This window comes from Electrophorus electricus, chromosome 12, assembly GCF_041902795.1.
Source record: "Electrophorus electricus isolate QZ-2024a chromosome 12, ASM4190279v1, whole genome shotgun sequence".
Lineage (NCBI taxonomy): Eukaryota > Metazoa > Chordata > Actinopteri > Gymnotiformes > Gymnotidae > Electrophorus > Electrophorus electricus.
The window spans coordinates 14,726,066-14,745,516 of NC_137508.1; the positions used below are offsets into that span (position 1 = coordinate 14,726,066).

At 38.6% G+C, this 19,451-nt stretch overlaps 2 protein-coding genes across 3 annotated transcripts; one reads left to right on the forward strand and one right to left on the reverse strand.

The window, feature by feature from the left end:
• Positions 1-317: 317 nt before the first annotated feature.
• On the reverse strand, positions 318-5,413 carry psmb1 (proteasome 20S subunit beta 1). 2 transcript variants are annotated; one of them, XM_081725056.1, is made up of 7 exons: positions 5,230-5,413; positions 4,177-4,284; positions 3,956-4,037; positions 3,150-3,279; positions 2,826-2,932; positions 922-980; positions 377-635 (listed from the first exon to the last, which is right to left on the reverse strand). In XM_081725056.1, the coding sequence occupies exons 1-7, from the start codon at positions 5,328-5,330 to the stop codon at positions 593-595; spliced, it is 630 nt and encodes a 209-aa protein (XP_081581182.1). In that variant the 5' UTR covers positions 5,331-5,413; the 3' UTR covers positions 377-592. The 2 variants fall into 2 exon arrangements, with proteins under 2 accessions (XP_026879636.1, XP_081581182.1); XM_027023835.3 differs by lacking the exon at positions 922-980 and having other exon boundaries at positions 318-635; positions 5,230-5,411.
• A 3,245-nt stretch (positions 5,414-8,658) lies between these two features.
• perp (p53 apoptosis effector related to pmp22) lies at positions 8,659-14,171 on the forward strand. Its single transcript, XM_027023804.3, has 3 exons — positions 8,659-8,968; positions 10,405-10,545; positions 12,306-14,171. Exons 1-3 carry the CDS (start codon positions 8,764-8,766, stop codon positions 12,515-12,517), a joined length of 558 nt encoding a protein of 185 aa, XP_026879605.2. The 5' UTR covers positions 8,659-8,763; the 3' UTR covers positions 12,518-14,171.
• The last annotated feature ends 5,280 nt before the right edge of the window (positions 14,172-19,451 follow it).

Here is a 19,451-nt window from a genome sequence, read left to right on the forward strand (position 1 = left end):
TTCTAAGTCGCTTTGGATAAAAGCGTCACCCAAAAACCGTAAACGTAAATACTTGAACGGGGCAAACAATACTGGGCCATTTAGGGAAAGCTTTTCTAACTAACAATTATCCATTCTTGACAAGACTTACGGTAAAAGGCAATATTCAAATATTTCCCGGACAACTTCATACGGAAATTTCGTAACCATAGCAACCTCCTACACAACAGCATGCGCTTTTTCTATTGTTTTTCTATTTAGTGTGTTTTTGCTTCATCTCCTGAAAGCCTTCACCTAGTACAACTCAAAGTGTCAGATAAGAGACAATACCCTGTGACTATTTGTAGTATTTCTTTTAATTATTGAGACAATATAAAAAGAACAGAGGAGCAAAAAAAATCCAGAGTGAAGTATGGTTATTTCCTGACAAACAAAAAACAGGCTAGTTCTGGCATGGTAGAGAAGGGTCCTCAGTCCTTCCTGAGAGGCACCATCTCTTCTCGGATGCCCTCCTTTGTGATGATGCAGATTTTGAGGGCATCTCCAGTATAGACGTCCCTCTCTGCAGCGGATATAAACACGTCCTTCACCAGCTGCACAGCCTTCTCCAGGGTTAGGGGTAACTGCTCCACATTCTCCATGTTCTTGAACCCAATCTAAGCATAATAAAAGCATTTTTATGCTAAACCTTTAGACAATTTGAGGAGTTTACTCTTCTATATGCTCAATTATTCTGGATCACAGATAAAGAGACATACATTGCACAGACATGAACCATCACCTAAATAAGCATTTTTACTGAACAAATTGCTGAACCTTATTACAAATTATAGCCTGATTAAGACAAATAATCTGAAAATTAACAGAAAAATGAATGGTTTGTATCAATATGGGAGATATACATTTAATTTAAAATAACTAACGTCGTCACAGCTAGCTTACATGACTTTTGATAATGAAGCCCCATCAAAGGAATGTTTAGTGTTAATATTAGTATTTTTCTAGAAGAAAAAAAGACACAGGAATAACTGTCTTAACTACAATTCTATATAACAAAAACAAAAAGGAAACTGCAAACTTCCAAGTGTTGTCCTAATTACTGACATCAAACGTAGTAAATCTTACAGAATTAACAACTAATGTAGAACAAATAGAGATGGTTTTAGTTATCACTTACACAGAAATTATTTAGGGTATTTTGCAATTTACTTTTGTGGCAAGTAAAAGTTGCTTTGCTACATAGGTTTATGACAACTTGAGTATGTCCATCTTGTATCTGCTAATGTACACTGTCTGGCCAAAAAAAGGTCACCACCTGGATTTAACAAAGCAAATAGGTAAGAGCCTCCCATTGGATAATTACTGCATGGGTGATTATGTTTCAGCTGGCAACAAGTTATTTAACCCTAAGTGATGCAGTGAGTAGCTTCTCATTTGTTAACCATATCGAAAGACATCCTGTAATCATGGAAAAGATGTTAATCTGTTTCAGAAGGGTCAAATTATTGGCATGCATCAAGCAGAGAAAACATTTAAGGAGATTGCTGAAACTACTAAAATCGGGATAAGAACTGTCCAACACATTATTAAAAAGTGGCAGGACAGTGGGGATACATCATCTTCGAGGAAGGAATGTGGTTGGAAAAAAAAAAATCTGGAATGATCGTGATCGGCGATCACTTAAACGTGTGGTGAAATCAAATCAACAAAACAACAGTAGAACTCAGGGATATGTTTAATAGTGAAAGTAAGAGCATTTCCACATGCACAATGTGAAGGGAACTCAAGGGATTGGGACTAAACAGCTGTGTAGCCTTAAGAAAACCATTTTTCAGTGAGGCTAACCGGCAAAAATGGCTTCAATTTGCTAGGGAGCATAAAGATTGGACTCTGGAGTAATGTAAGAAGAAGGTGGTGGTCTGAGTCCAGATTTACCCTGTTCCAGAGTAATGGGCGCATCAGGGTAAGAGGAGAGGTGGCTGAAGTGATGCGCCCATCAGGCCTAGTGCCTACCGTACAAGCCTGTGGGGGCAGTGCTATGATCTGGGGTTGCTGCAGTTGGTCAGGTCTAAGTTCAGCAATGTTATGTGCCCAAAGAATGAGGTCAGCTAACTACCTGAATATACTAAACGACCAGGTTATTCCATCAATGGATTGTTTCTTCCCTGATGGCACGGGCATATTTCAAGATGACAATGCCAGGATTCATCAGGCTCAAACTGTGAAAGAGTGGTTCAGGGAGCATGAGACATCATTTTCACACATGGATTGGCCACCACAGAGTCCAGAGCTGAACCCCATTGAGAACCTTTGAGACGTGCTGGAGAAGACTTTGCGCAGTGGTCCAAGTCTCCCATCATCAATACAAGATCTTGGGGAAACATTAATGTAGCTCTGGACAGAAATAAATGCTGACATTGCAGAAGCTTGTGGAAATGATGCCAATGCGTGCCATAATCAAAACTAAAGGCAGCCCAACAAAATGGTGTGAGAGACCTTTTTTGACCAGACAGTGCACATATATTAACGTAGACCATTAATTTGTAGCTTTCTTCAGCAAACACTCAAGTACAAATTTAAACAAAGTAGAATTCTGACAAATTTAGTGGGCAATTCCGAGAGGGAATACTTCTGCAAACAATCTGGTTGATAAAAGGTATAACTAACTAAACTTTAAATAAACTACCTTAGGCCCAGTTAACAGAAAATTTGAAATGACTAATGAGAAGCTGCTTTGTGTCCGTTAAGAGTAATAATTTGTACATAGTGCACTGTGATCAAGTATCCAGCTTCTTCATTACACTGTGTTAATTAAGCCTTTCTAGATAAATCAATTGTGAACGTACCTGGTTGTCAAGCAGTGGCTGCAGCATTGCACTTGCTGACCCACCTGCTTTGTAAGTATCCCTTTGGTATGATCCAACTGGATCAAAACTATATACTGCTCCTCGACCTTAAAGGGAGATTTAAAAAAAAATAAATAAATTTGTAAAAACGTTGAAAATAAATATTATTAGTAATTTTAGATTTGCATTGCCATCCTTTATGGATGACTGCTTTTATGATTTTGGAGGGGGGAATGCAACATTACGTAGCATATAACAGTAATATGAAGCCAACAACGAAAACAAATCAAGCCTGATGAAAATTAATGGCCATTAAAAGCCTACCTTCCTCATCAAGGCCACCAATAATGTTGTAAACATAATATGGGAAAAAACGCCTCCCATAGAGAATTGTTGATAGCATGGCAGCAATGGCTCCACTGGTCATGGTCTTATTGTTTGCATGCTTGTACATCTGTTAGGAAGCAGAATCAGGTGACAGCAATGACAGAATGAAGCATACATTTTATAAATTTGTAACTTTACACACAAAATACAATTTACACAAACCAGACAGACACTTTTTGATTACATTCCAGAAAACCAGAGAATTTTAAATGCACATTTTGAATAAGAAGGATTTTTTTTTCCTGGAACAAACTGAACATGCTAAAAGTGTCTGTGATAAAAGGCGCCCTCAAACAAACAAATTACTAGTTTTATATTAAATGATTAACAACTTGTAAGTTCCACCTCACAACGGGCAAAATTAATGGCTTTTGCTGCATCTTGGTTAAAGGTTTGCCTACATCATTTTGAGCAAAAAACATTTATATTTATTAATTCATGGGAATTCTGTCATTCATCAAAACACCCCAGAATACTTTCCAGGATAATCCATGATGGTCACAAGGCATGATTTAAAACATTTTAGACTTTGTTGTCATGTAGCCTACATTTGGTTAATTAATTGTTAATTTAATTTGTTAAAGGACACGTTTGCATTTTAATACAAGTGACATCAATACTGCAAATGCCGTTATTAGCCTAAATGACTAACAGACAATATATTGTGCAGCTCTAGTGCACTTTCATGGATTGGTAATTCAAATATCACCAGCTATAGCTATGAGTGTTGAATCTGACCCTACCTTCAGCCTTGCATCAATGATTTTGGTCAGTGTCAAACAGTCACCATGGAATCCACTGCAGCCAATCACTGTCCTGTCTGTCCTGTGGGAATAGAACAGAAAGATCAGATTCAATCTTCTAAGAAACTTGTATTTATTGCAACCATGAAGATAAAGCTTTAAAATATATTTATATCTCATGTCCAATGATATGCTAGTATATAAATAATCTGGTCACTTACAGTTTATAACATTTTGGAGAGTCACGGCTGTGAATTGAATAGCCCTCACTTAAGCGTGTATCTGAAGCTACAATCGCAAAGTCTTCACCCGCCACCGCCAGCACAGTTCTGTCAAACAAATTGTACAAATTAGAAATAGCATCTGATTTTTTGACAAGTATGTTAAACATACAAGGAATCGGTCTTGGTGAGTGCACACATAACAAACCAAATATAATGATACACTGGGATCTGGTTTGGCTGAGACACAGAATATTCTCTCTACACAGTAGAATATACTGAATAAGGAACAAGCCAGAGTATAAAAAAGAGCTAAAAAAAAAAATGGAGCCATTTTCAAATACAGGTCAATCAGAGTTTTAAACAGTATGCGAATATCAAATGTGTATATGATAGCAAGAGCTGAAGAGACATAACTAGCTAGTGTTACAGTAACAGTTTGCTACTGTATAGTATAAATAGTTCTGAATGACAGATGGCTATATTTTGACTAGTACCAGCAATAAAGGTTATGTGCAGCAATGAAATAACCCTAACCCTATTAACAAGCTATAGTGCAAGTTTCCACTGTGGATATTGAGGGTCATATGTTAGAATAATAAAGTTAGGAAGCATCTCAGATGACTGTAAAATTAAAAGCTATTAGACAGATTTTAGGACAAATAATTATGTAAAACGTATAACAGCGAGTAACAAAACCGAAGTAATAAATAAAATTGTAAAATTAATCCCTATACTGGCTAGCTACCGATGGCTAGCAAGTAAGACTATGTCAGCTAACCTAGCTAGCTAGCAATTTACCTTCAGTAACAAGTAGCTAGTTAGTCTACTTGGTTCACTCTGTATGTTTAGGCATCACGATATGGTGATTAAGTCTTAGCTTTGCTATGTTCACTCAACTAACAGACTAAATAAAATTAACAATTTAAACAATGTGACTGTTGCGTAGCTAACTAACCTAGTGTTAGCTAGCAACCTAAGGTTAGCTGCTTGCGAGGAAGAGAGCAACGCCGGCTGACAGTAACATTTCAGTATTTTCGAACAATTTCTTACCCTCCATTAAACGCATACGGGGAAAATTTATGCTCTACTGGTCCAGTGTAGTGATAATCCCTCATCTTTCCATTATCTTCGAAAGAGTGCGCAGAATACATGGTTGCAACAAATTGAAACCGTAACTTCTCTCAAAAAAAAAACTCGCTGTCTCACTGCAACATGGCGGACGGAAGTTTATATTTTCCTACTTCCCCTGACGTTTCACACCCTGTAACCCCCCGCCCCGGCAAAAAATAATAAATAAATAAATAGATAAATAAATAAACAAATAAATAAATATTTTTATTTTTATTTTTTTTCACTATTCATATATATATATATATATATATATATATATTTTATTTATTTATTTATTTTTTTTCCACTATTCATATATATATGAATAGTAAATATATAAATGCATTTTAATATATTTTATATCAAGCTCTTGAGAAATAATTTTTAATTGCCGGAATGATTAGCATTAATATTTATTTAGTGTTTTAGCAGGCCGAGCTGATTTAGTCCAACTAATTAGTCCAACTGATTTAGCACGTGGTTTGGAGAGGGTTTAAAAAAAAGCTTGTCTCTGGGCATCTTGCCTGGTGTGGTAGATCCCAGCCTCTACTGATGTATTTAGAGCTTGTCCCTGTGCTGTGCTGTCATTCAGTCCAGCCTTTAGAATTTTCATATCAGCCACTTCCACTATTTGTCAGTGGTACACACTGTGCAGAGGTTTATCCTCCCATGATGGTTCCTGCTCCTCTTCATTCCCATCATCTTCAGGTTTCTTCTCTGAGGTACTCATCACTTGGAACCATCTTCTTGAATCTTCGTGATCCTTTACTAAATTTAATAAACCCCTCCTTGAACATTGGCTATGTATCTAAATCATTCAAATTAGCAGTAATCAGTCCACAAAAAAATCTCCTCGATTCCGCCCCATTTCAGATGTCAAATTACAGGCCAATCTCTAACCTTCCATTTATTTCCAAGATCATAGAAAAAAGCTGCATCTCAGCATCTAAGTTCATACCTGAATCAGAACCAGATACATTAAGTGTTTTAGTCAGGGTTTAGGCCTCATCATAGCACTGATTAAAGTAGTTAATGACCTGTTGTTGGCTTCTGACCAGGGTTGGCATCTACCGCAGGAGGCAAAGCCTTTTCCTGTAAAGCTCCCATACTATGGAATAACCTTCCTGTTAATGTTCAAAACTCAGACACAGTCTCAATACTTAAGGCTAGGCTGAAAAGCTATTTGTACAGTCAGATATTTTATTAAATACTTCCTATCTTAGGTAAAGGTGTAGATCTGGGGGTCTGTGGGTTTTGAGAGTTATGGTAAACTGGGATGTTATGATGCTGTCACTCTACCTCTCTTTTGTTACTCAAGTTTGTTGACTTACAGCGGTGAAGTGCTGATGTTCCAGGGTGCCCTCATGCCTGTGTTTCCTTCTGGCTCAATCCTTTTAGCTGTTCTGCCATAGGTAGATCTGCCAAAGTCCATCTTTCCACATTATAGTTCCCTAATTTACACACCTTTGTACCTGCACAATCCATTCTCTCTTTCTGCTGAGGTACACCTACTCCTGATGTCATGTTGTTACTGAGCCTCGACCCATCCAGCTGACTTCTCAGGAACTGCCTCACTCTTTGTAGCTATTTGGTTGTAGCTGCTTTCCTTGAGGCCTCTTTATGATTCCCATTTGGTGGTGGGATTCCAAGGCACTTGTAGCTGCTCTCAACATCTGTTATGTTACCTTCTGGCAGTACAATCCCCTCTGTTCTAGCTACCTTCCTCTCCTTGTAACCATGCAATGTCACTTATCTGGTCCAAATGACATTCTGATGTTGTTGTAGTATATCCTGGTGAGATGGATTACTTAGTCAATGTCTCACTCACTCCTGGCATACAGCTTGAAGTCATCCATGTAGAGGATGTGGCTGATGGTTGCTCCATTCTGTAGTTGGTATCTGTAATCAGTCTTGGTGATTTGTGCTATTGGCCTGAAGTTGGGTTCAAGGGTACCACAACTCCACTAATTTCTTAATGAAGCCTCTTAGAGTCCTACTGATGTTATACAGCCTCAATCATTCCATAATCCATGTGTGAGGTATTGAATCATAGTCTTTCTTGAAGTCAATCCAGGTGCTTCACAGGTTGGTCTGTCTGGTCTTACAGTCTCAAGTGACTGTTTTATCCACCAGTAGCTGGTGCTTGTCTCTCCTGGTGTCCATACCAATGCCTTTCTGGTCCCCACTCATGTATTCATCCATGTGCCTACTCATCTTAGGCACAGTGATACCTAACAGGAGCTTCCATGTTGTGCAGAGGCAGATTATCTGATGGTAGTTGAATGGAACTGCCCCTTTCTGGGGGTCCTTTATGGTCAGGACTCTCCGACCTTCAGTTAACCATTTAGGGTGGGTTCCATGAATTAGCAGCTGATTCACTTGTGCTGCCAGGTGCCCATAGAGTGCAGTTAGCTTCTTCAGCGAGTAGGCATGGACCATGTTAGGGCCTGGAGCTGTCTAGCTCTTCAAGCTTGAGACTCTTTCTTGGACATCTGTTAGCATGATGGTTAATGATTCTGTTCAGGGAGGTTGCTGTGGTCGGCTCTCGGGTTCAATAACCACTGGGCATTGTTGTTGTGCGATGCCTCCTTCTCCCATATACTTTTTCAGTATTATTCAGTCTCCAGTTTTGGTGGATCTGTACTCTACACATTGCCTGTACACTGCCACCAAGAGTACACTTTGGATAGCTTGTGGGAGAACAGCCTGTTTATTCCCCTGGCTCCTACTTCTCTTGTGTACCTCTTCAGGTGGGCAGCCAGAGCTGTAAATCTTTGCTTGGTAGTGTGCAAGGCCTCAGGTACCTTCATCCCACTTTTCTGCATTTCTTATAGCTTGCTGACTTCTCTTCTTGAACCTTCTTCTACCCATGTATTTTTCATTCATGAACAATTGTACAAAGGCATTTTTTGAATGTGGATAGAGTACATATTCAGAATGTCTAGAAAATGTAACATTGTACAGTATAATGTTAAATCTCATCTAAAATTGTATTACAGGCTATGCGTTATAAAATTCAGAATTCTGAAGCTTTGTTTATTTATTTATCATTTATACATTTACATGAATAGTTCATATCTAATATATATACGTCTATCGTTGCGTCTATAACTGTTGTTTTCTTCAGGATCAATAACATTCTATCTATACGTTTGTTTGTCTGTCTGTCTTCGTTCATTTGGCACATCATTGTTTTACGTATGGGGCTGACGAGCAACCATCTTTTAAGTGTATCTATTTTAGGGAAATTTGCTAAAATACTAACCACGGACTGAAAACGTAATTCAGCAAAGTAAAGGTCAGTCCTCCTACATTCATGTGGAAGACCTCCCAAAAAACGATCAACTTCCCCTGATCAGGTTACACATTGGGTGGAGCACTTGTATAGTGTAGAGGGTGACTTAACAGGACAGGAACAATAGTTGCAACTTGTTGACTTCGAGCGATCTTTACAGCAGGCGACTAATATCAAGCATGTTTCGTTGTGGAATTGCCTATCCAAGATGCAGGTGGATCCTACCTCTTCTTCTGCTCTTTGCCGTCATTTTTGACATAATTGCAATCGCAGCACAATCTGGATGGGTAGAAGACGAAAATGCCAAGTCCCATTACGCGAGCATGTGGGAGCAGTGCCGAGGCCGCAACAACAATTGGACCTGCACGTCGCTCTTGGAATTTCGTAAGTTGGTCAAGAGTTATAACAGTATTAATGTGTTGCTTTTATGTATTCTACAAAGCGATATGAGTAGCCTACATGTTGATGCATACAACCTTAGACTTGAGCGAGTCCCATGTAGGCTACATGACAACAATTCGTTCGAAGAGCGAGGAACGATCCGGATTCACGTCCCAGGTGCACGTTAGCTAGCTTAGAGCGAGAGCTGTTTTACACCCAATCATGTTCATTCTTAGCCTATGCACTATCAAAGTGTCTACATTCGTACTTTTAAATTATGTTGTCCTTCGGGCTTAGTTTGCATAGCAGTATTTGCTAGGCTCGTTTGCGTTACTGAACATTTTAGGTCATATTTTTCACTGTGTGAAGGAGAACTTGTTAAACCGGTAGCTAACACAGGTGAATCCGTAACTGCCTTCTCCAAGGTAGTCAGCCATTTTAGATGGTCATTAAACCGCATTCCCAGAACAAACAAATCCTCAAGACTAATAGCATACTTAAGTTTTACTTGGTTATGTTCTTGTTCTGTACCTCACAGATTGCTACAGCTAATCGGCCCAAAAATAAATATACTTCAGACCCTATGCTTTGTGTTAAGTTTTTATATTCTGTTAATTATTTGTTTTAATTATCATTTTTACAACGTCCCTTCAATTTCTTTCCGCATCTTGTAATGTTATGTAGTTGATTTTGCTCACTCCAAGTAAACTTTTCAGTTTCTTTGAGTTTATCTGGAGTGACAACAGCCACGCCCTTCTGCTGTCTGACCTTTACCGCCTGCCGTTAAGTGCATGTGGGTTTCGCCAGTACAGTCTCAGCCCAACCTAAGCACACCTTACAGACTTGTCAAATTCTAATCTCTCAGTGCGGGTGATGGCCCCGTTTTATATTACAACTGCTTGAGGCTTTTCATAAAGCTTTAGTAATGTGTAATCATAATGATCAGTTTTAATTTAAATTATCAGTTGGTTTATTTCTCTTTAGGCGAATTAATAGAGTTAAAGTCAAGTGATGCAATTACAGGGTGGAGCAAGTGTCTGAAAACTAAACTGTCCTTTTTGTCGTGTGTTTCTTGAGTCATACTGAGCCATCAAGGCTTCTTACTGAAGTGACAATTAAATTATAGAGCCAGATTTTTTGAAAATCATGTCCTGTCCAAGCATGCAGTTTTATCTTTGAGTAATGGTTTTTTCACAAGGTTACACTCAGTGAAATTTAGGTTGCAAACCTGATTGTTTGGACAGAAATTTCAAGTTAATTAATTATTTATTTATCCATCTAAGCAAACTTGAGTAGCTATCAAATAACCTGTTCCTGTTTTGAAGGATGTGTACAAGCATTCCAAGTCTTATAACTCTCAAGAGAAAAGAGATTCATTAGCCATAGTAAAAACATAATTGTTGATGGTATGCTAAAAGCTCCTTCTCTCTCCCTCTCAGCATGGGCTCAGGTTGTTGTTGCACTAATGATCATCGGCCTAATAATCCTCATCGTAGCCTTCATCATATCCTGTGTTGCACTCTGCTGCACCCTCAATATTCCCATCTTGCCCTTCATTGGACTTCTCCTTTTCATCGCTGGTAAGACCCTCTGTGATCAAATAAAATTAATGTCTGTATGTGCTCACATTGGACATATCAAATAGTCTTCCTAGATCTATGTAACACCAATGAACTGTGGCCTATTCCCTTATTTTTTTAATGACTCAAAGAAGACTTGAATCTCTTCTTTGTTTTAATTTTCCACCCTGTGCTGAGTCAACTCACAACATATTGGCCCAGGTTAACGACACACAGTGACAGCAGTTACGTGAACCTGTGCAAGCCTGAACAGTCAGCTCTAGCCTCAAGCTCTTTCTGAGTGAACTATAGGAGTTGTGCACCTTGCAGCACTGCCCTTAGCTTTGTTGTGCTGTTTCCATGGAGACCTGGGAGTGGATTTCTAAGTGACTTGTGAGGACACAGAGCAGAAAGAGACACCACCCACCCCTCCTGCTGACACACACAAACCACACACCCACACCCATAAGCCAGTCTATGCACAGGCATGGGAGTCAGTCCTGGCAAATAATATGCTGTTTGCCCTGTTTCCATACCCCCATTTGCTCTTTTGGCAGACACAACTTGAGTCTTGTTTGCTTTATTATTATTATTATTATTATTATAATACAACCGTCCAAAAAAAAAATATATATATATATATATATATTTTTTTAAATCTCTCCTTTCACATGCCTGTATGAATTGTTGTCACATGCACAAGCAAGGCGAGGCAGTTACTCACACGTCTACGTTAAACTTTCAGTACAGTGTTGACGAAGTCTCACTGGTATTGTTTTCTACATGAAATACCTATAGAGAAAGTAAGTGAAGAAAAAAAAATACCATTTAATTTTTTTTTTAATCAGCCCTTAAAACATGGTAGAGTCTATGGCATATTTTACATTATAGAGTGCATGTTCAGTCCATCAGTCTAAATTCAATTCAGGTTTGACATAAGGCAGTTTCACTACCTGATTCCTTGAGAACCACAAGACAGTCTTGTTTCCAAAAAATGTAACTTCGGAATTTAATATAGTGGTATTACATGGTTGGTTTCAATGTTTGTTGGTATAAAATCCCACCTAACTTCTATGGCTTTCCAGAAGTTATTTATTCGCTCATAATGTTTCATTACTCAAAAAGGAAGCAAGCTGGCTACATGTTTGTCACAATTAAGCAGAGGTCTATGCTAATTTTTTTTAATGGTGATAAATGTTAAACGGTGAAATTGAGTCTGACCTTTCTAATGAATGTCAAATTCATTCAAATTGACTCCATAAGAGATTCAGAGCCTTTATTTAAGGTAGCTGATGATTTCCAAACGAGAAATTTTTTTTTTATTATTATTTTTTTTGTGGATTATGGTCAAAACTTGATCTGTGTGGCATGAACCATACTGTTTTGCTAGAACCACAAACGCATGAAACCCCAATTGAATACCCACTTACTTCATTTTTAATCATACCCTCTATGATCATGCTGTCATTCAGTAGGAAAGGAAAGACAATGGAATCCACATTTAAGTCTCCATATGCAAGTCAAATTTTTATCGCCTGGAATTTTAGGCAAGTCAAAGCAGACCTTTTTCATAGAGAAACTTCCTTTGAACCACAATACTTTGAGCCCTTTACATTTGTCTTTGTGTGCTGCTTATTGTTTAGATAGACAGGTTTTAAATACTTTTTAGCCCAATTAGGGTGCTCTTACATTCTAGAGTGATGTGTTTTTGGGGTTTGGTTGTATAGTTTTTGTTTGTTTAAGCCTGCTTGCCTGACCGTGTAACTTTTGTGTGGTTTCAGTGATCTTCCAGATCATCGCTCTTATCATTTATCCCGTGAAGTTCAACGAGTTGATCTTTGAAGGCCGCTATGACTACACATGGGCGTATGGCTTTGGATGGGGAGCCACCATCCTCATGATAGGCTGTGGGGTTCTCTTCTGCTGTCTACGCCGATATGAAGACTATCTCACTGGCTTGGAAAAGACCAAATACATCTACCAATCCTCCTAAAAATGTCCTCTCAGACCTATCATATGTCACACAGTTTAAGCATTGCTCTTTTAAAAAATCTTTATATTTTGACAAAGACTTTTATATTTTGACCGATTTAGAATATAATATAAAGCCCCAATCCGGAATTGGCAACACAGCTCTACAGTTTGCCCAAGATTAGATCTTTGCTAATTAAGGGCATGGTAGACATATGTACAGTATTATATGCCTTATAGCTGTTCAAAGCTGTTCTGTGTTTTCACAATACCAAAAAACTGCCATATGTTTTTCTGTGATTCCTGTTTGGGGTTTTATTTCAACTCTGTGGACACTGGTTACTGCTAGACTGTTGTAGTTGCTCTAGTGGAGCATCTCACTCTTGGCCCACAAGAAAATGAATGCTTTGGTTTTCATTATTAACAAACTGCTTTTACTTTCAAGCTCTTCTGCATCACTAAGCCTGGATTATCTCTGAGCAGCTACAGATAGGTTTGCATGGAAGTGCAGATCTCTGGAAGTGCCTGGATAGAGCATTCATAGATGCTTACCTGACCAGCCAATGGTGGTTATGTCTGTTAGAATGCACTGTTTTCTAATTGTTAAATGTTTCGGATAGCTAGTGATTTTTAAAGAATAAAAATATACATAAACCTGTCTATTTTAACTATCCATATACCATTTATCTATCTAATTTCACCTCACTTCTGCTAAGATTGTGTTACATCTTGACCCATTCTACCAAATATATAACTTTTAGACTAGACTTATAACACAAAAGTGCTCTTACTGTCCTAAGATGCTGTATGAATTGTGTGCATTTGGTATGAATGGATTGACTTATGCTTTGTGTTGCTGAAGCACAAGCCTTTTTACATTATCAGAAGCCCTTACCTATACATATTTAGTACTATGGAGATGTGTAAGGGTTTTGGGGTTTTCATTTGACATACGTATCTTTATTCTTTAAGTACATTTTAACATGTTTTTTTTCTGTTGTTTCAAACTTCAGCACTATTAAAATACCAATATTTAGCATGTTTTTAATGTTTCTGTCCGTTAAGAAGTTAAAGGGAATTCTAAATTAGCTTGGGATTTTTTTTTACATAATCCATCAAGCCAGGCTTTATAGTAAGATAGACAGGAAAAAATAATTCCTAATGCATGCTTGGCATTGGAAATAGGCTGTGCCATTTCATTGTAGAAAAACAAAAAAGTAGACAGCCAAGTAGTTTCTGGTTAGAACAGAGAATTCTTTAGAGCTGATGATTATCACCAGACACACCTAAAGTGACACACCCTTGTTAGAAATCCCTGCACCAAATCCAAAATTAATAATGCCAACCCTGCCATAATGGCTCACAAAATACTGAACCATACAGTGAAAAAGTCAGCAGAACTGAAAAAACATGCAAGTAGGAAGAAAAGGCTTGTAGGAGTGTGGTGCAGATTTGAATTTTGTATGTACATGAGCTGCACATCCTTTCATTTTTTGAATCAATATCCCTTTAACACTGTAACACTAATTAGTTTTAAGTATATTTATGCCACATTATTATGTAAAGTATAAGTGCTTAAAATATAGAAAGAAATGTTTTCATTGTATTTGCCAGGTATAATTTTCTGAATTACAACATCAACAGAGTTAATACTAATAAAGGAGATGTGCATGGTCCCCGGTGTGTTTGCATTACTATGACTGTGTAGCATTGGAGTCTGAGGTTTCCTTTTTCTCCGTGTGCCTGGGTATCAATTGGGGAAAACATTTGGTCTGATGCAAATGTTTGCTTGTAAAATAAAGGCCATGCCTTCTGATTTTTTAAAGCATTACAGATGTATAGGCTAGATAGTAGATAGTAAGACAAAACATCAAAGCAGTACACACTCATTAATGAAATATACCAGCTAAAACTAGCCTGTGGCTCAGACCTGATTCTTTCCCGTCTAGCTGTCTGATATGCATCTGATGTTTCTACTGAAGTTCATATAGCAAGCTATTCCACAAACCTCTTTATTTGGACCCCACTCACATACCAACATAGCCATTTCAGAAAAATCCATGAATCAAGGAGCACTTGTGATATGTGTGTGTGTTCTTTTAATTTAAATTTATTTTTAGAAAAATGAATTGCTATTTTTTCAATTATATCCCACCTGCCAAAGCAGCTAATGCAGGGGAAGAGTCCCATTGTACACATTATTACTGAAAGGGAATTGGGATTCTTTATTGATGAAATATGAAATTCCTGGAAGAATGAAATAATTTTACTATCTGAGTGTGTCATCTATTACACTTGATTCTGTAGAGCATTCTAATGGTGATAATATTGTAATTGTGATCTCAACTAATGTGCGAATATACATAACATTGGTGTAAGATGTCTATTGCCACAAGGTGGCAGCATTATAACTTTTTAAAGCGCCATGACACTCAACTAAATATGCATTTATGTGACGTCACTAGACCTACCTGGCTGTGATACCATTGGAAACAGAGTGCATGTTAAACTAAGCACCGGTTTTAGTATAGTTTTATTCTGTAACTTTTATATCATGTAGCTAGCTTAATCTCTGCAATGAGTTGTGCTTGTGTACTCACAGGAAGAAACATTTTTTAAACACAATGCGTCTGTTTTGATTTACTATTGTTCTTGCTTCCTTGCTGGGTTAAAAGACAAGGGCAATTCCCTTACTTCCTTAATATGATGTCATATATATATATTTATATATATATATATATATATATATATATATATATATATATATATATATATATATAAAGAACCAAATACAGATTGTGAGGTTTTTCAAGAAGAACGTAATATTTTTCTTACTTCTTATTTTTATTTTTAGAGAGGAGAACTAGACCACTGGATTCTAACAGCTTTAGTTCTTCTAGCTAGGTTAAGCACCACACTGCAAATAAATAAAATAAAGTAAAATATATAAATAAAAATACTGTTTTAGACTTTTTCAGTAAGTAATTGTTAGAGCACATCCTGCCTCTCTGGTGTCATGGAATGTAGAAAAATGTGAAGGTGTTTCAAGAGATTTAGATATATGTAAAGAACTGTGTGTCTGTAGAGATGGTGAATGACTGAACATGGTAGTGACTGACAGTTGGGAACAAGTCAAATGGTAACTTGCTGAAAAGTTGCCCCCATCTTTAAAAAATGACAAAGTGATTCCCCTTCAAGTCTAGCATGTTCCCCAAGTGCACTCCCCCACTTCAGATGTACTCTAGTTCACTCATATTGTGGCTTTATTTGTTTCCTGAGTGCCTTGGCTCACTTAATTTGAGCTAACTCAAAAGTGCTCTTTTTCACTGGGGACAACCCCCTGAGCTCTGGATTTGCAGCCCTTCTCGAATCAGAATTAAATGCTGGTCAAATTTACGGGATTCAATTGCTCAAAAGGGGATGAGTCAGCATGGACCCGACAACTATTAGAAAGGCCCGGAATCAAATACCAGCATGCAAATCATGCATATCCATAGGCATATTTCAGGGCTATTATATACTCCTTTGATTGTAACCTGGAGTATATTTATAATTTATTTCATTTATTTAATTCTTTATTTATTTATTAATTTTCTGACAATTATTAAGGACATTTATGTGCATTTATGGACAGTGTAATTTCTTTCACTTTCTTATCTCAAAACAGCAAACAGCAAAATGAACTTTAGACCTCAGGTGTTTTCCACAGACTGCTGAGATATTATAACCAAGCCAACCAAATCTTGAATCTAATTAATTTACCACATTAACTTATATACATTTTTGGTAAAAGCCATATTTACAGTGCTGAGGAATATATAAATATCTGAAAAGTACTATATATATTTAAGTAGTTGCTTCCATGCCCTAACTGAAAACTGTTGTAAAATCTTTCTGGAATGCACCTTGTGTGATCAGGTCAACTCTGGAACTTTTCCTGACATAATGAACGACTCATCAGATAAAACCAGACAAACCTGTGAGTGGCACTGAAAATTGACAAACAAGGAATTCCCTTTTTATTCCATACACTCATTGGCTGAGTACTGATGGGTGCGATCAAACCCAGACCCTGTCCCAGGGCATTCATCATGAGGTTAAGTTTCCTTTTCCCTCACAATCTAACTCCTTTCTTATAATTTCTTCATCTACCTGCATTGGGTCCAAAAGGGCCACAAGTTTAAAGGCAGTGAGTGAGCAACTGGGACCCTATCCTAGATATTATTGAGGGCCTAGAAGCAAATGGGAGGATGTTCAAATAACAGGAACCACAAAGAATTGTGGAGACACTTGGTATTTGAAATGGTTAAGGTTAGGGTTAGCCAATCAGAGGCATGCAAATGCTTTCATTACAGGGAGCAGACTACCCCTCCTGTTGATCTAATTTAGCTCAAACCCTTAACGTTACATAAATACTGATAGCAGCACTGTTTGTCGAGGATCTTATCAATATTTCAGTACACACCAGTCAGGAACTGGCACCAATTTAGTTCTGGTTCTTGATACCCATCCCTACTAGTGACAGGGACACTTGGGGCTGTGACCAATAAGCTACAGGAGTGGCTTCAACAAATCCCAAAAATGACATCAATCTTAGCCCGGAAGAGCACAACCCTAGGAACAGCAAAAAATACTGCACTGTACCCTCAGACTCTTAGGTCTCTGGTAGAAGACCTGACCCAATTGTAAGGGAAGAAATGGCCACCCTATAGCAACATCAGGAACAAGGAACACAAAAAGCTCTAGAAATACCAGGGTCTGAAATTTGAGCTAGAAAAAAGTGGAGAGTGAAGGCAACTGTGGTTCCTGTGGTAATTGAAGCACTAGGGGCTGTGACCACCAAACTAGGAGAATGGTTCAAGCAGATCTCAGGAACAACATCCAAGATCTTCCTCCAGAAGAGTGCAGAATTGGGAACAGCTAAGATACTATGCAGGACTCTCAAGCTCCCAGGCCCTGGTAGAGGACTCAAGCTTGAAGGAAAAAGACCGCTTAGAGGGTGAGTGTGAAATGTTATATATATCATTTGTATATTTACATATATTTATAAAATCTAAATATAATATTTTAAAAATATTATTTTAATTATTTTTTACATACATATGATGTATTTGGACACATTATAAGTGATAAGTGACACAAACGTCAGCTAAAATGTCATAAATGTAACTGTAAATTATGTTACCTGGGTCACTGGGTGTTTTGGGTCTTTCGAACATCAAACACCCTCTCCCAGGTGACCAAGCTGAGAGTGATTGGTTTTCAGCTTGTGTCGTAGCATTTGCCCATGAATCACTCCTTTGGATCCACAGCCTTCTACAGGCCTTTTTTCCTGCTTCAGTGTTGACTCTGATGGTCTTCTGCTTCCTGTTCTGCCAGTGATGCCCAAAAAACTGTAGGCCTTACACAGAGACTGTGCTGCAAATCCTCACACCACATACTCCACCCCTTTGTGTGGCACGCGTCCACCAAGTCTGCTTACTTGGCTCTGTTTTGTTGGCTTTCTCCATCCTCTCCTCCCAGGGCACAGTCAACTAAATATTTGATATTTGCTGAAACCAGCACAATGTCTGGTTTCAGGGTGGTCTATCTAATGTTCTCTGGAAATCTGAATTGCTTCCCCAGATAAATCCTCATCCGCCAGTGATTTGCTGTTTCAAAGATATCTACTCTGCCTTTGGCTGGGGCTGGGTTTTCACCCCAGTTCTGACAAATGCCACTCCTTGCCTTGATGGTCAGAAGCACTTGGCTAAGCAATAGCCTTCAGCACCTGGTCATTCCACCAGCAGTAGTGACCTTCACCTTGTATCTTGGGGCAACAGCTAAAGATGTGCTCCAGTGCTCCTTTCCTGAGGCAGAAGGGACATACCAGTGCATCAACCAGCTGAAGAGGTTAGATGGATTTGGAAGGATGCCATAGACTGACTGTATTAAGAACTTTATGTGGAAGGGCTCACCCTGTCACAATTTCTCCCTGATGGTTGATACTTAACATCTGGGTTACAATCAGCTCCTCAATATGTGCTTGTACCTTCTCATGCAGCTACTGGCATCTGTCCTTTCCCTCACCTTGGTCATAACATGTTGAGGGAAAGCTGCTGAACCCAAAAGAGCTCTCTGCTGCAGGTATGATTCTGCCTGACTTGTTCACTGCATCCTTTGTCTTCCATTTTCTCATTCTTAGTTCAATTCCAGCCTGGGAGATCTTTGGGTCACTTGACATATACTGCAGCACCTCACTTGTAATGGGTGACCTCACTTAGGCTGCTCACGGGGAGCCTCGGGTTGAAGCTTCTCCCATACAGAGCAATGCCACTCAGGCTGTGTGGCAGGCTCAGCCACCAGCACAGATGCTGACTGACAAAACCCTCCACTATTGTCAAAAGGAATTTAGATAGCAAAATCCTGGGAAGGATTCTAAGCTAATAGATCCAGGCCTAGAATTTTCCTGATAGCCCTGAGTTATAAACTGCCACCAACCATGCCTCCAATTCCTGGTCTGTGGTATTTATAGAGGTAGTATTCTTCAGCATCACTGCAGGTGTTGGAGATGATGGCCTATCTCCTCTTTGGAGCAAGTGAGGAGGGTACTGTATTTCTCTCTTAGTACCTGCCCTGTAAACCCAGATGGGTTTGAAATGTAGGATGCACATCTCCTGGCCTGCTCTCTTGCTTCTTTCCTGTGCCCTTCAGCTCTGTGCAGGGACATGAGTTTCTTCCTGAGGATCCCACAGAGTTCAGCCACAGCCTGCTTCTCTTTCTTGCTAGTCTCCTTGAACATCTTCTTCAATACACTGAGTTCCCACCATATCAGGCATATTCTCTCAGCCCTGCAATTCTTTACATAAGGGATCTTTATGTCCTTCCGCTCCATTGTGCCAAACCTGTTGGTTGTCATAGATTGAAGTCTCCTGTCAGCATATGATGTTGCTTCCAGAATACTGTCTACATCATTG

What these genes read in the sequence shown, in the direction of transcription:
- psmb1 (XM_027023835.3), bottom strand. Translation starts at nt 5,330, where the DNA reads ATGTATTCTGCGCACTCTTTCGAAGATAATGGAAAGATGAGGGATTAT. An exon ending in TCATTGATGCAAGGCTGAAG is followed by an intron (nt 3,280 to 3,955) that starts GTAGGGTCAGAT and finishes GCTTCCTAACAG; the next exon opens with ATGTACAAGCATGCAAACAA. An exon ending in AGCCACTGCTTGACAACCAG is followed by an intron (nt 636 to 2,825) that starts GTACGTTCACAA and finishes TATTATGCTTAG; the next exon opens with ATTGGGTTCAAGAACATGGA.
- perp (XM_027023804.3), top strand. Translation starts at nt 8,764, where the DNA reads ATGTTTCGTTGTGGAATTGCCTATCCAAGATGCAGGTGGATCCTACCT. An exon ending in CACGTCGCTCTTGGAATTTC is followed by an intron (nt 8,969 to 10,404) that starts GTAAGTTGGTCA and finishes TCTCCCTCTCAG; the next exon opens with CATGGGCTCAGGTTGTTGTT. An exon ending in ACTTCTCCTTTTCATCGCTG is followed by an intron (nt 10,546 to 12,305) that starts GTAAGACCCTCT and finishes GTGTGGTTTCAG; the next exon opens with TGATCTTCCAGATCATCGCT.